This window comes from Malurus melanocephalus, unplaced genomic scaffold, assembly GCF_030028575.1.
Source record: "Malurus melanocephalus ecotype Western Australia unplaced genomic scaffold, MMel_1.1 scaffold_869, whole genome shotgun sequence".
NCBI classification, from domain to species: domain Eukaryota; kingdom Metazoa; phylum Chordata; class Aves; order Passeriformes; family Maluridae; genus Malurus; species Malurus melanocephalus.
Genome location: NW_026624101.1, coordinates 15417 through 26680, shown reverse-complemented (window position 1 = coordinate 26680; position 11264 = coordinate 15417). Strand labels below are relative to the sequence as shown.

The window sequence follows — 11264 nt, the reverse complement described above, 5'->3', positions numbered from 1 at the left end:
CTCAGGTGCCAGCTCTCTTGGCAGCCGTGCTCCCCGGGCACCCCCGAGCTCTGCAGTKCCTCACACCACTTTCTGAGAGCTCAGGAATTCTCCATCAGCTTCTCATCAGCACCAATTAACGGTGGCAGATGGCGCGCGCGGATCCGAATCCGACCCTCAGGAAGCGCGGGGTGGCTTTAATGAGAAGAGAATTATTCTCCAGCCAGGATGTTTCGCTGATAAATAAAATAATAACAAGTCCTGTAATGCGCCTTGGCAGCGCAGGATTTCTCTCTCTGCCTACCTTTGTCTGGAAGTGCCATCTGCGGATTTCATCGGAGCCTTTGTGTCTGGMGTGGCTGTCAGCGCCGCAGCAAACCTGAAAATCCCCCCGGTGATTTCTTCTGGCAGCAGATAATTCAACTTCTGCCCTGCCCACGTCTCTCTTGCTCTCTTCTTGAGGGAAAGCAGAAGGCAAAATGTATCAGCAAAGAGAAATGATTGAATTTCTAAAGAGAAAGATATTCTAGAGATAAAGAAATTCTGTCTTTGAATCATGGAATCATGGAATGTTCTGGGTTTGAAGAGACCTACAAGGATCAGCAAAGAGAAATCCTTGGTAAATTTGAATCATAGAATCACGGAATATTTTTCCATGGGGTGGAAGAATTTCCTTTCCAATATTGGGTTGGAAGGGAGCCACAAGGATCAGTAAAGAGAAATCATTGGTGATTTTAAATCACAGAATCATGGAATATTTTTTCCATGGGATGGAAGAATTCCCTTTCCAATATTGGGTTGGAAGGGAGCCACAAGGATCAGCAAAATGAAATTGTTGGTGATTTTGAATCATAGAATCATGGAATGCTCTGGGTTCAAAGGAACCCACAGAGATCAGCAAAGAGAAATCATTGATATCTTTGATTCACAAAATCATGGGATATTCTTCCATGGGTTGGAAGAATTCCTGTTCCAATATTGGGTTGGAAGGGACCCACGAGGATCATTAAAATGCATCTTTTCTGAGTGTCCTTTTGTGATTCTTACTCCACTTCAAAGGAGACCTTTTATAAACCTGAAATGCCAAGAGCTGACCCTGCCAGAGCYGTTCTCTAATAAATAATTAAAATATCTTCGCCATCTCGGCGACCTCTCTTCTGTATCCTCACATTTTACACTCAAAAAAGCTGCAAATCATGGCCCTGGGAAAAAGGGAGAGATAAAAAAACACTTTTGGAGAAATTTGTGCTAAAAGTGCCCCCCTCTCCTGTCCCAGCACCTTCACCTGAGTGTTCCAAACCCAACAGCTCCGGCCAAATATTTAATTGCAAATAATTTGGGGCCAAAATTATTTTATAATTATAAAGGCAGGGAGCTATTTCCCTCATTTACTGAGAGAATTATTATTATTTTCCTGCTCCCACGGCGTTGCTGCCCCTGGAATCTTCTCACAGGGAGGTTTTGGCTGAACCCCAGGCAGAGGCAGTGATGGGGAGAGGCAGGTGCTGCCTTTATATAGCAGAGCTGCAGGGATGGAGGGTGCTGAGGCAGCTTCAGGGGCCTGGGGGGACACAGGAATAAATATTGATTAAATTTCCCACATTTCTGCCTTGTTGGATTGATCTGGTAGCCGTGACCGTGCAGGTTCTGTGTCTGTTTTTTCTCCCAAATGTGGAGAAAAGAACAGGAGAGAGAAAATGATTTTTGAGCTCTGGGGTTTTGGGAAGGTTGGGGGAGTAATTGTGGTTTGTAAATGATGGGGRAAAAAGCAATGTTTTGRGGAGAWTCTTAATATTTGGGKTTTTTTTTYYCMRWKGKTKRARRRAWKRAMMRGKWAWYTYYKKWAMYTYMMMMCCCCCCTTGCATTTCTTTTTAAMCCAGATGAGCAGGGTCCAGTGTCTCTCATTTTTCCATTTTTCCTTTTGCCTCTAAACTTCCACAAAATTGAGGGAAAAGTTTAAATATTGGAGGGAGAAGGGAAATGAAACAAAAGGTATCAAAATGTTGCTGAGGCTGAGCAGCGATGCCAAGAAAGCGGAAATGGCACTGCCCAAAATCTGGGTGGTTTCAAATTTGATTTTGAAGTGACAGCAGAAACCCTCCTAAAATAGTTTATTCAACAGGAACTTCCACAAGAAACTGAGGAAAAAAGGCTCCCCCACCCCAAAAAGACACCAGAAGGTGCTGGGAGGCTCCATCTCAGCATTTCTCGGTGTCCCAGGGATGGGACAGTGGCAGGAGGGACCAAGGAGACCTAAAATGATGGGAATTTCTGTTCTTCTGCTCTTCATCCTTGATTATTTGTGATTATAAACCCAAGCTTTCCACRCCACTTTCCCAATAAAACCTCCAGGCATGGATTAGGTTTGATTAAAAGCCTTTTTACAGTAGTTCAACGTGATAAAGCGGAGGGGAAGGAAAAAACCATTCTTTTTAAAAATACTCTCCTGCTCTTCCAGATCGTGTACGACGCTCGCCGTGACACAATAATTTTCCAACGCCGCTTTTCGGTTAAATATAGAAGTGCATTTTCTGTTCCTTCCCTCTCCTGTCCGTGCAACAATTGTGCAACTTTCTCTTTTCCTTAATGCATTAAAACCAGACTGAAAAAAAAAATCCCCGCGCGCGGGACTGGGGAGCTGCGTCCCTTCCTGGCGGGATTGACGGGGGAGCCGCGTCCCTTCCCGGCGGGATTTTCTCCACACTCCCAGGGGTTTGGGGTGCATGGCCGTGCCCTGCTGCCCTGCCTGATGTCCCTGTGCTGTCCCCAGCAGGGAGCATGCAGAGTGCCGAGGGTGGATCAGAATCAGCAGCTGCCGTGGCGCTTCACCCGTCGGCCGCAGCCCAGGCGCCGGTGGTGCAGCCCGTGCCAGCCTCGCAGCAGGTAACGTACCCACAGCTGAGGATGCTGTTTCCATGGAGAATGGCTCTGTTTTCCATGCCTGATGTGTTTTAATCCCAGATTTTTGATGGGGTGGGGTGGTGGAAAGGGTTTTGATTCGGCTCGTTGAGGTAGCGGGTTTGGTGTCTTGGTGGTTATCTCGGTATCTTGGTGTTGGTRAAGGCCATGGGTGTCTTTTGAGTGCTCCCAATTCACCTGGCAAGGTTTGAAATGTGGGGTTTGGGGTTTGATGAACTCCCCAAAAGGGAGTCCCTTGGTGCCAGCGCAGTGTTTGATTGGGTTAATTGTTCTGTTGTCATTGTTCGGTGTCAGTGAAAGCAGGGGAGGATGGAACGTTCCTGAAAGGCACCGAGGTCACGGGGAGAGGTGAGGGCAGGACAGGGTGGAGGAGCTGCATCCACAGAGGGGTGGCCTGAGGTCACCAGGTCAGGGAGGGGATTCCTGAGCTCCCCCTGCACTGCTGAGGTTTGGGTCTCCAGCACAAGGAGGACCTGGAGCTGCTGGAAAGAGTCCAGGAAAAAMCACRGAGRTGCTGCAGGGCTGGAGCCCCTCTGCTCTGGGGCCAGGCTGGGAGAGCTGGGGGTGCTCACCTGGACAGGAGAAGGATCCAGGGAGAGCTCAGAGCCCCTTTTGGGGCCTGAAGGGGCTCCAGGAGAGCTGGAGAGGGACTGGGGACAAGGGCTGGAGGGACAGGACACAGGGAATGGGGTCACACTGCCAGAGGGCAGGGATGGATGGGATATTGGGAAGGAATTGTTCCCTGGGAGGGTGGGCAGGCCCTGGCACAGGGTGCCCAGAGGAGCTGTGGGTTCCCCTGGATCCCTGGCAGTGCCCAAGGCCAGGCTGGATGAGGTTGGAGCCACGTGGGACAGTGGAAATGTCCCTGCCATGGCAGGGGTGGGATGGGATGGGATGGGATTTAACATCCCTCCAACCCAAACCATTCCATGATTCCATGTTCTCCTCCTTCATTGGGTGGATCCCAACATTTTAATGTTAAGAAAGGGGATTTGGGATTAATAAACTGAATATGAGGCACTTGGGAGGCCCAGCAGGAGATAAGTGATGGCTCCAAGCCATGAATGGGAACCACCCAGAGCAAAACGGGAAGGGTTAATTGAAACTGCTTCCTTTTTGTTCCTTTTTTAYGCCTTTTGGGGAACTTTCAAAAGAAATTTCTGTCTCAGGAAGCTGGAGGGATAAGAGGATGGGTGGGTGTAACTCAGCTACATCCTTCTCCAAATCCCAAGCGAGCAGGAGCAGCTGCCATTGGATGCTGATGAGGAGGAACAATTAAAAATTGGGAATTAGAAGGAATATTCGACTCACCAGGAGCTGTGGACATTCCCATGGGGTGATGGGAGCACCTTTGTCACCTCCCAACCTTTCCACCCATGGAGAGCACCCMTTGGTGGTGTTAAAATAATGGGGACAGTGCTGATCAGGCACCCCAGGGATCATTAATGGGAATTTGACCTCGGAAAACCCTTTGGATGATGGAATCACCCATCCAGCCTTTACCTGTGCTATCATCGGAGCATCGAGCTGAGCTCTGTGGATTAAAGCAATTCCAGAAGATGGTGGAAAATTGCTGAAGAGGAGATCCAGGACAAAAAAAAGAAACAAAACCCTGGGAATGAGCTGCTGGCAGGAGGAGCGGTGTGAGGCTGGAGCCTTTGGGGTTGGTGATGGCTGGTGCCCATTTGGGTGCCAGCAGATGATGTTTGAGCACAATGGCCTCACTTTACAGGTTGGGGATGATTTTTTATTTTGATTGGAAGGTGAAAAGAGCACTTGGACAGGCAGTGAGGAGCTGAGCTGGCGGCTGTGCCAGGGATGTGCCATTTGGCAAAAGGAGTGCCAGGGAATGGGTAAAAAGCAGGARAAAGGGAAGAGACTTTGATGCCACAGCTTGGCTTCAAAAAGGGTTTGTGATGTCCCCAACCTGCGCTGGTGACAGCCCCTTTGGAGGGAAAAGCAGCCAAGTGATGGCTGAGAGCAGTGTGGGTGCCCTTCCTGCAGGGTTTTTAGAGAATCCAGCCTGGATGGAGCTTTCTGGAAATCTGCACAATTATCATCATAAACCCACTAGAATTGGATTTCTGATTGTTACAAAGGGCKTGTTGGGAGGGCTAAAAATCATAAAAATGCACAGATAAGGTAGCCAGTAATGATCTAGGTTGCTCCTAGGATCCTGTGGGATTGTTTTCCAGCTCTTTGTTCTGTCAGCCCAACCTCCTGAGCATTTTTAGAGCTCCAACCACAGAGGATGGAGAAGGAGAAGGTTTAAAAAGCCATGGAGATGTTGGATCTGTTCCTCAGGCCTCACCAAATCCTCTGTTCCCATCCACCACATCCCCACGCCAGCTTTGCTGGATTTGAGCACTCTGAGATGTGTGACAGCTTCAAATCAGATGAAAAGTGACACAGGGATGGTGGAAATGACAGAACCAGCACCACAAAACGTCCCTGTGCCCTYGGTGGCACKGAAGGGACACAAAAACCAGCCGAGWTTTGGTGCTGGTGAATTTTCCTGGGATTTCTTGTCACGGGAGGCAGAGCGTGGTTGGGTTTAGCAGCTCTGAGAGGAGGAAAACGTGGAAAACTCAGCAGCCAAACGTGGATGTGTGAGGAGCAATTCCAGTTCAGCTGAAATGATCAATGTTTGTTTTCTCTCAGGGATTTAAAGATGATTCCTGTCAGTTGTGGATCCAGCTTTGCCCAAATTCAGGGAGCTGGTGCACCCCATAAGAGGGTGGGACATTGATTCAGAGGTGGCATCACCGCTGCTGGGGTCAGAGGCCATTTGTCTGTAAAATTTTGGATGAGAATTCCTCTTTTAATGGGAATTTTGTTTGGCTCACCTGTGTTCTGGGCTGAATTTCAGTGTCTGTCCCTGTCCCTTGTTCTTGCAGAGGGTTTTGGTCCAAGCCACGGGCTCAGCTCCCAAAGGGGCGCAGATGCAGCAGATCTCAGTGCCCAGGGTGCAGCAGGTGCCACAGCAGGTAAGGAACATCTCCAGGGGCAAAACCCACACTGTGCCCCCTGTACCAACTGTGCCAGCTCTGAAAAATCTGAATTCAAGAGTTGTGGGCAGCCAGAGACCTGGGATCGCTTCCTCCATCTCTCTCCTTTCTTAAACAGATGACAAAAGATATTTTGTCATTCTCAATTCAAAATATTTGAAATTTCAGAAGAACCTTTGCTGTTCTCTTTCATGTATTTGAAGATCTGATGGGTTCAAAGATTTGAAGATTTGATGGGCACCTTCAACTGCCATTTAAAATCTGAATTAAATCAAAGTTGAATTAAAAGTAATCTCCTTCGAGCAAGATTTTTTTGGAGGCSAAGTGTTTGGAATTTTAATTACACAAACAAATTTACTGGCTGGACATGGCTCCATAAACAGGTTTGGTGCCCGAGAGTTTTTTATCTTATTTTTTGAATATATTTTTTAAATATTTTATTTTGCATACAACTATTTTTATTTATTTGAACTTTGCCTTTTCCAGGGCTTTTTTCCTAAAAAAAACAGGGCTTTGTGATGTTTACCTGAGCTATCTCTGGTGCCTGTTTCAGGTGCAAGTCCTGCAGTTTTTTGGGTTTTTTCTCATATTTATTTTAAAAAGAAAGCCTAGATATGGAGGTAAGGTTGTGTTTTGTGCCTCCCTGGTGCTTGCAGGTACAAGCTGTGGGGTTTTTTTTGGTTTTGTTTTTTGAATATTTTTATCTATTTATTTTAAAAATAAAGCCTGGATATGAAGGTAAGGCTGGGTTTGTGATGTGTTCCCAGAGCTATCCCTGGTGCCTGTTTCAGGTGCAAGGTGTGCGGGTTTTTTTGGATTTTTTTTCCTGTTTATTTTAAAAATAAAGCCTAGATATGAAGCTAAGGTTGTGTATGTGCCTCCCTGGTGCCCATTGCAGGTACAAGTCCTGCATTTTTTGGGAAGGTTTTGGGGTTTTTTTCCTATTTATTTTAAAAATAAAGCCTGAATATGGAGGTAAGGTTGTTTTTGTGCCTCCCTGGTGCCCGTTGCAGGTTCAGGCCGTGCAGTTTTTTTTGTTTTTTTTCTATTTATTTTAAAAAGAAAGCCTGGATATGGAGATAAGGTTGTGTTTGTGATGTTTACCCTGAGCTATCTCTGGTGCCTGTTGCAGGTACAAGCCATGCGGGTTTTTGGGGGGTTTGGGGGTTTTTTTTTTCTAATTATTTTAAAAATAAAGCCTGAACATGGAGCTAAGGTTGTGTTTGTCACTCCCTGGTGCCCATTGCAGGTACAACCCATGAAGTTTTCTGGGGGGTTTGGTTTTTTTTTCCTATATATTTTAAAAACAAAGCCTGAACATGGAGCTAAGGTTGTGTATGTGCCTCCCTGGTGCCCGTTGCAGGTGCAGGCCGTGCAGCACGTCTATCCCGCCCAGGTGCAGTATGTGGAAGGAGGAGAAGCTGTTTACACCAATGGAACCATGTAAGAACCCCCCTAAAACATCCCCATCCCTCCTCCCGGCCCTTCCCTCCCCCAGGCTCCTTCCCCAGGAGAGGAGGAGGAGGAAGAGGAGGAGCAGTTTCACCCATTCTGCTGGGTCTGTGTGGTTTCATCCAGGCTCCATCCTTGGGGAGGAAATGTTCTCCAGGGAATGCTGCCCCGTGAAAGGGTCTGGTGTCCCCCTGTGGGGTGACCTGGGCAGCTTCAGGAGGGTCACTTTTAGAGGAAAAAGGGGGAGTTGTGAGATTTTTACGGAATCGAGGAATCGCAGAATGGTTTGGGTTGGAAAGGACGTTGAAACTCCTCTCTTTTTAACTGCCCAACACCTCCCACTGTCCCAGGGTGCTCCAAACCCCATCCAGCCTGGCCCTGGACATTTCCAGGGATCCAGGGGCACCCATGGCTGTGCCAGGACCTCTCACCCTTAGAATTTCCTTTTCCTCCTGTCTGCTGGGCCCCATTTGGTGCCTCCCTTTGCCCTTCCTCACCCCAATTCCCTACAAAACCTCCAAGATCCGCAAGTTTACGCTCTGGCACTGATGAACTTTGGGTCCCACCAACAACAGCGGGGTTTTTCTAGGGCATTTCCAGGCATCCAGGGCAGCCACCTCAAAAGCTGTGCCAGGGCCTCTCACCCTTAGAATTTCCTTTTCCTCCTGTCTGCTGGGCCCCATTCAGTGTCTCCTTTTGCCCTTCCAAGACCTCCAGACTCTATGAGTTTGTGCCCAGGCACTGACGAACTTTGGATCCATCCCAACAGCACAAACCCCACCAACAACAGTGGGGTTTTTCTCTGAAATTTCCAGAATGTCCATCCAGCTGTACCGGGACCTCTCCACTCTTAGAATTTCCTTTCCCTCCTGTCTGCTGGACCCCATTTGGTGTCTCCTTCATGCCTCCTGTGCCCTTCCTCACCCCAATTCCCTACAAAACCTCCAAGCTCCGCAACTTTACCCTTGGGCGCTGCTGAACTTTGGGTCCCACCAACAACAGTGGGGTTTTTCTCTGAAATTTCCAGAATGTCCATCCAGCTGTACCAGGGCCTTTCCACCCTTTGAATTTCCTCTCCCTCCTGTCTGCTGGGCCCTATTTGGTGCCTCCTTTTGCCCTTCCAAGACCTTCAAGCTCCGCAAGTTTACACTCTGGCGCTGATGAGCTTTGGGTCCCACCAACAACAGCAGGGTTTTTCTAGGACATTTTCAGGGATCCAGGGACACTCACAGCTGTGCCAGAGCCTCTCAGGACCTTAGAATTTCCTCTCCCTCCTGTCTGCTGGGCCCCATTTGGTGCCTGCTTTTGCCCTTCCAAGACCTTCAATCTCCGCAAGTTTACGCTCTGGCACTGATGAACTTTGGATCCATCCCAACAGCACGAACCCCACCAACAACAGCAGAGTTTCCCTAACAACCACCCAACTCCCAGACCCCATCACCCACAGAATTCCCAGCACCAACTCATCTCCTTGTCCCCTCTTATCCCCCTGCCAGACGAGCCGCCTACTCCTACAGCAGCGAGGCGCAGATTTACGCCCCCGCCGGCGCCGCGCCCTATTTCGAAGCGCAGGCAGCAGCAGCAGGAGGAGGAGGAGGAGGAGGAGGAGGAGGAGGAGGAGGAGGAGGAGGAGCTCAGGTGACTACAGCGACATCCTCTCCTACAGCCATTCCCTCTCACAGCATGGTGGGCATCACCATGGACATTGGGGGCAGCCAGCTCCTCTCCGGCTCGGGCGCCTATCTCATTCATGGGGGGCTGGAGAATTCTAGACATTCTCTGTCACACACCTCACGCTCCTCTCCAGCAACGGTATGTAGCCCTGCAGCCTCGGGGGCCAGGAATTATCCCAAAGGGATAAAGGGAAATGAAAAGCTTTGCCAAAAATAAAATTGACCTGTGGTTATGGCTGTTGTGTCTATAAAACGTGCAAGGGGTGAATAGACACTGGTGTGTTATGTTTGKTTTTTAATTGGAGTTTGAAATATCTCTCTCACKCAGCAGATTGCTGGAATTATGCAGYATAAGAGGAAATTCTCTKGGGTTTTGCTGTTTGTTTTTTGGTTTTTCTTTCCCCAAGTGGAATATTTCAGCTTTCAAAGATTTGTCCCTATTTACATTTTTTAATAAGTCAAACATCTCTCACGTGCTTACCCAAAATATTGAAACATATATTCAGTTATAAAAAAACCTGGAAAATCCTTCATTAACCCAGTGGGTAATTAGCACATAAATTATGTCAAGCAGGTCATGCTGAGTGCACAATGATCAAAAACTCCTTGTTTACACACCTCCTACACCATTGTGTATTCTGCCCTTGCCATACGTTATAAAAATATCTTTTAGGGRTAATACTCATCAAACAGAAAATAATTTGAAGTTCTAATTTTTTAAAAATCGAGGTGGCAGGTGCTGGAAGTGCATCTGTACAGCTGTGAGGGACCAAGAGCAAAAACCCTCATTTATACATCTCCTACACCATTGTGTATTCTGCCCTTTCCATATGTTATAAAAATATCTTTTAAGGGTAATACTCATGAAACAGAAAATATTTTGAAGTTCTAATTTTTTAAATATCGAGGTGGCAGGTGGTGAAAGCGCAGCTGTACAGCTGTGTGGGACTGAGAGCAAAAACTCCTTGTGTATAAATCGACACCATTGTGTATTCTGCCCTTGCCATATGTTAAAAAAAATCTTTTAAGGGTAATGCTGATCAAACAGAAAATATTTTGAAGTTCTATTTTTTTGAAAATCAGAGTGTGAGGTGCTGGAAGCACCTGTACAGCTGTGGGGGACTGAAAGCAAAAACTCCTTCCATATAAATCAACACCATTGTGTATTCTACCCTTGCCATATGTTAAAAAATCTTTTAAGGGTAATACTGATCAAACAGAAAATGTTTTTAAAGTTCTAAATTTTTTCAATCAAGGTGGCAGGTGCTGGAAGCACATCTGTAGAGTTGTGTGGGACTGAAAGAAAAAACTCCTTCCATAAAAATCGACACCATTGTATATTCCACCCTTGCCATATGTTATAAAATACCTTTTAGGGGTAATGCTGATCAAACAGAAAATATTTTGGAGTTCTAATTTTTTAAAAATCAAGGTGGCAGGTGCTGGAAATGCAGCTGTACAGCTGTGTGGGACTGAGAGCAAAAACTCCTTGTCTATACACCTCCTACACCACTGTGTATTCTGCCCTTGCCATATGTTATAAAAATATCTTTTAAGTGTAATACTGATCAAACAAAATATTTTGAAGTCCTAATTTTTTTTTAAAATCAAGGTGGCAGGTGCTGGAAGCACAGCTGTACAGTTGTGTGGGACTGAGAGCTCACAGCTCTTCACCCTAAACCTTTTTGCAGTAAGAAGCACCAGAGTTTTGATTTGGGAATCTCCCAGCCCTCAGCAGCTGCCAGGATTGGTTGGAGCTCATTTCCTGGGCCATTGCTCACCTTCTTCTGCAGAATTCTGTGTGTTTATCTATTTATRTGTAAATAGAAATACCAATGTAGGTGTAACTCGGGGTATGGAGCCAGAATTTAAAATGTGAGCAGCATCACCGGGGAGAAAAACAGGAGCTGTTTCTGCTGAGAGTTCTGGCAGATCTGGCCTGTTCAGTTGTGCTTCCTCTTCCCACTGAGTTTTAGAACACAGACTTCGTGGGTTTTTTAATTTTTGTGCCTTGAAAGGTTGTTTTKATCGTGTAGTAAATGTGCTCTGCCTTGGGTAGGGGTAGGGGAAAAGTCTGTGATTTAATTTCGGTGGAAGAGAAAATACAGGTGCTGGATTAGCTGGGGTTCTTTTCTTGGGTGAGAACTGTGTGTGTGTGTATTTTAACTGTTCAGAGTTAAAAACCAGCCCTGGACCATCTGATTTTTGCTCAAAGTTGTTATTGGGAAGCAT

General features: G+C 46.9%; 1 protein-coding gene across 1 annotated transcript in view; it reads left to right on the top strand.

The window, feature by feature from the left end:
* The window catches only part of RFX2 (regulatory factor X2), a gene marked incomplete at its 3' end in the record, with an annotated part of 58342 nt that overhangs the window by 34339 nt on the left and 12739 nt on the right, over positions 1–11264 (top strand). The window contains exons 2-5 of the mRNA XM_057385808.1: positions 2751–2863; positions 5797–5886; positions 7271–7350; positions 8856–9171. Coding sequence (XP_057241791.1) covers positions 2759–2863; positions 5797–5886; positions 7271–7350; positions 8856–9171 — 591 coding nt within the window. The remainder of the gene's footprint in view (positions 1–2750; positions 2864–5796; positions 5887–7270; positions 7351–8855; positions 9172–11264) is intronic.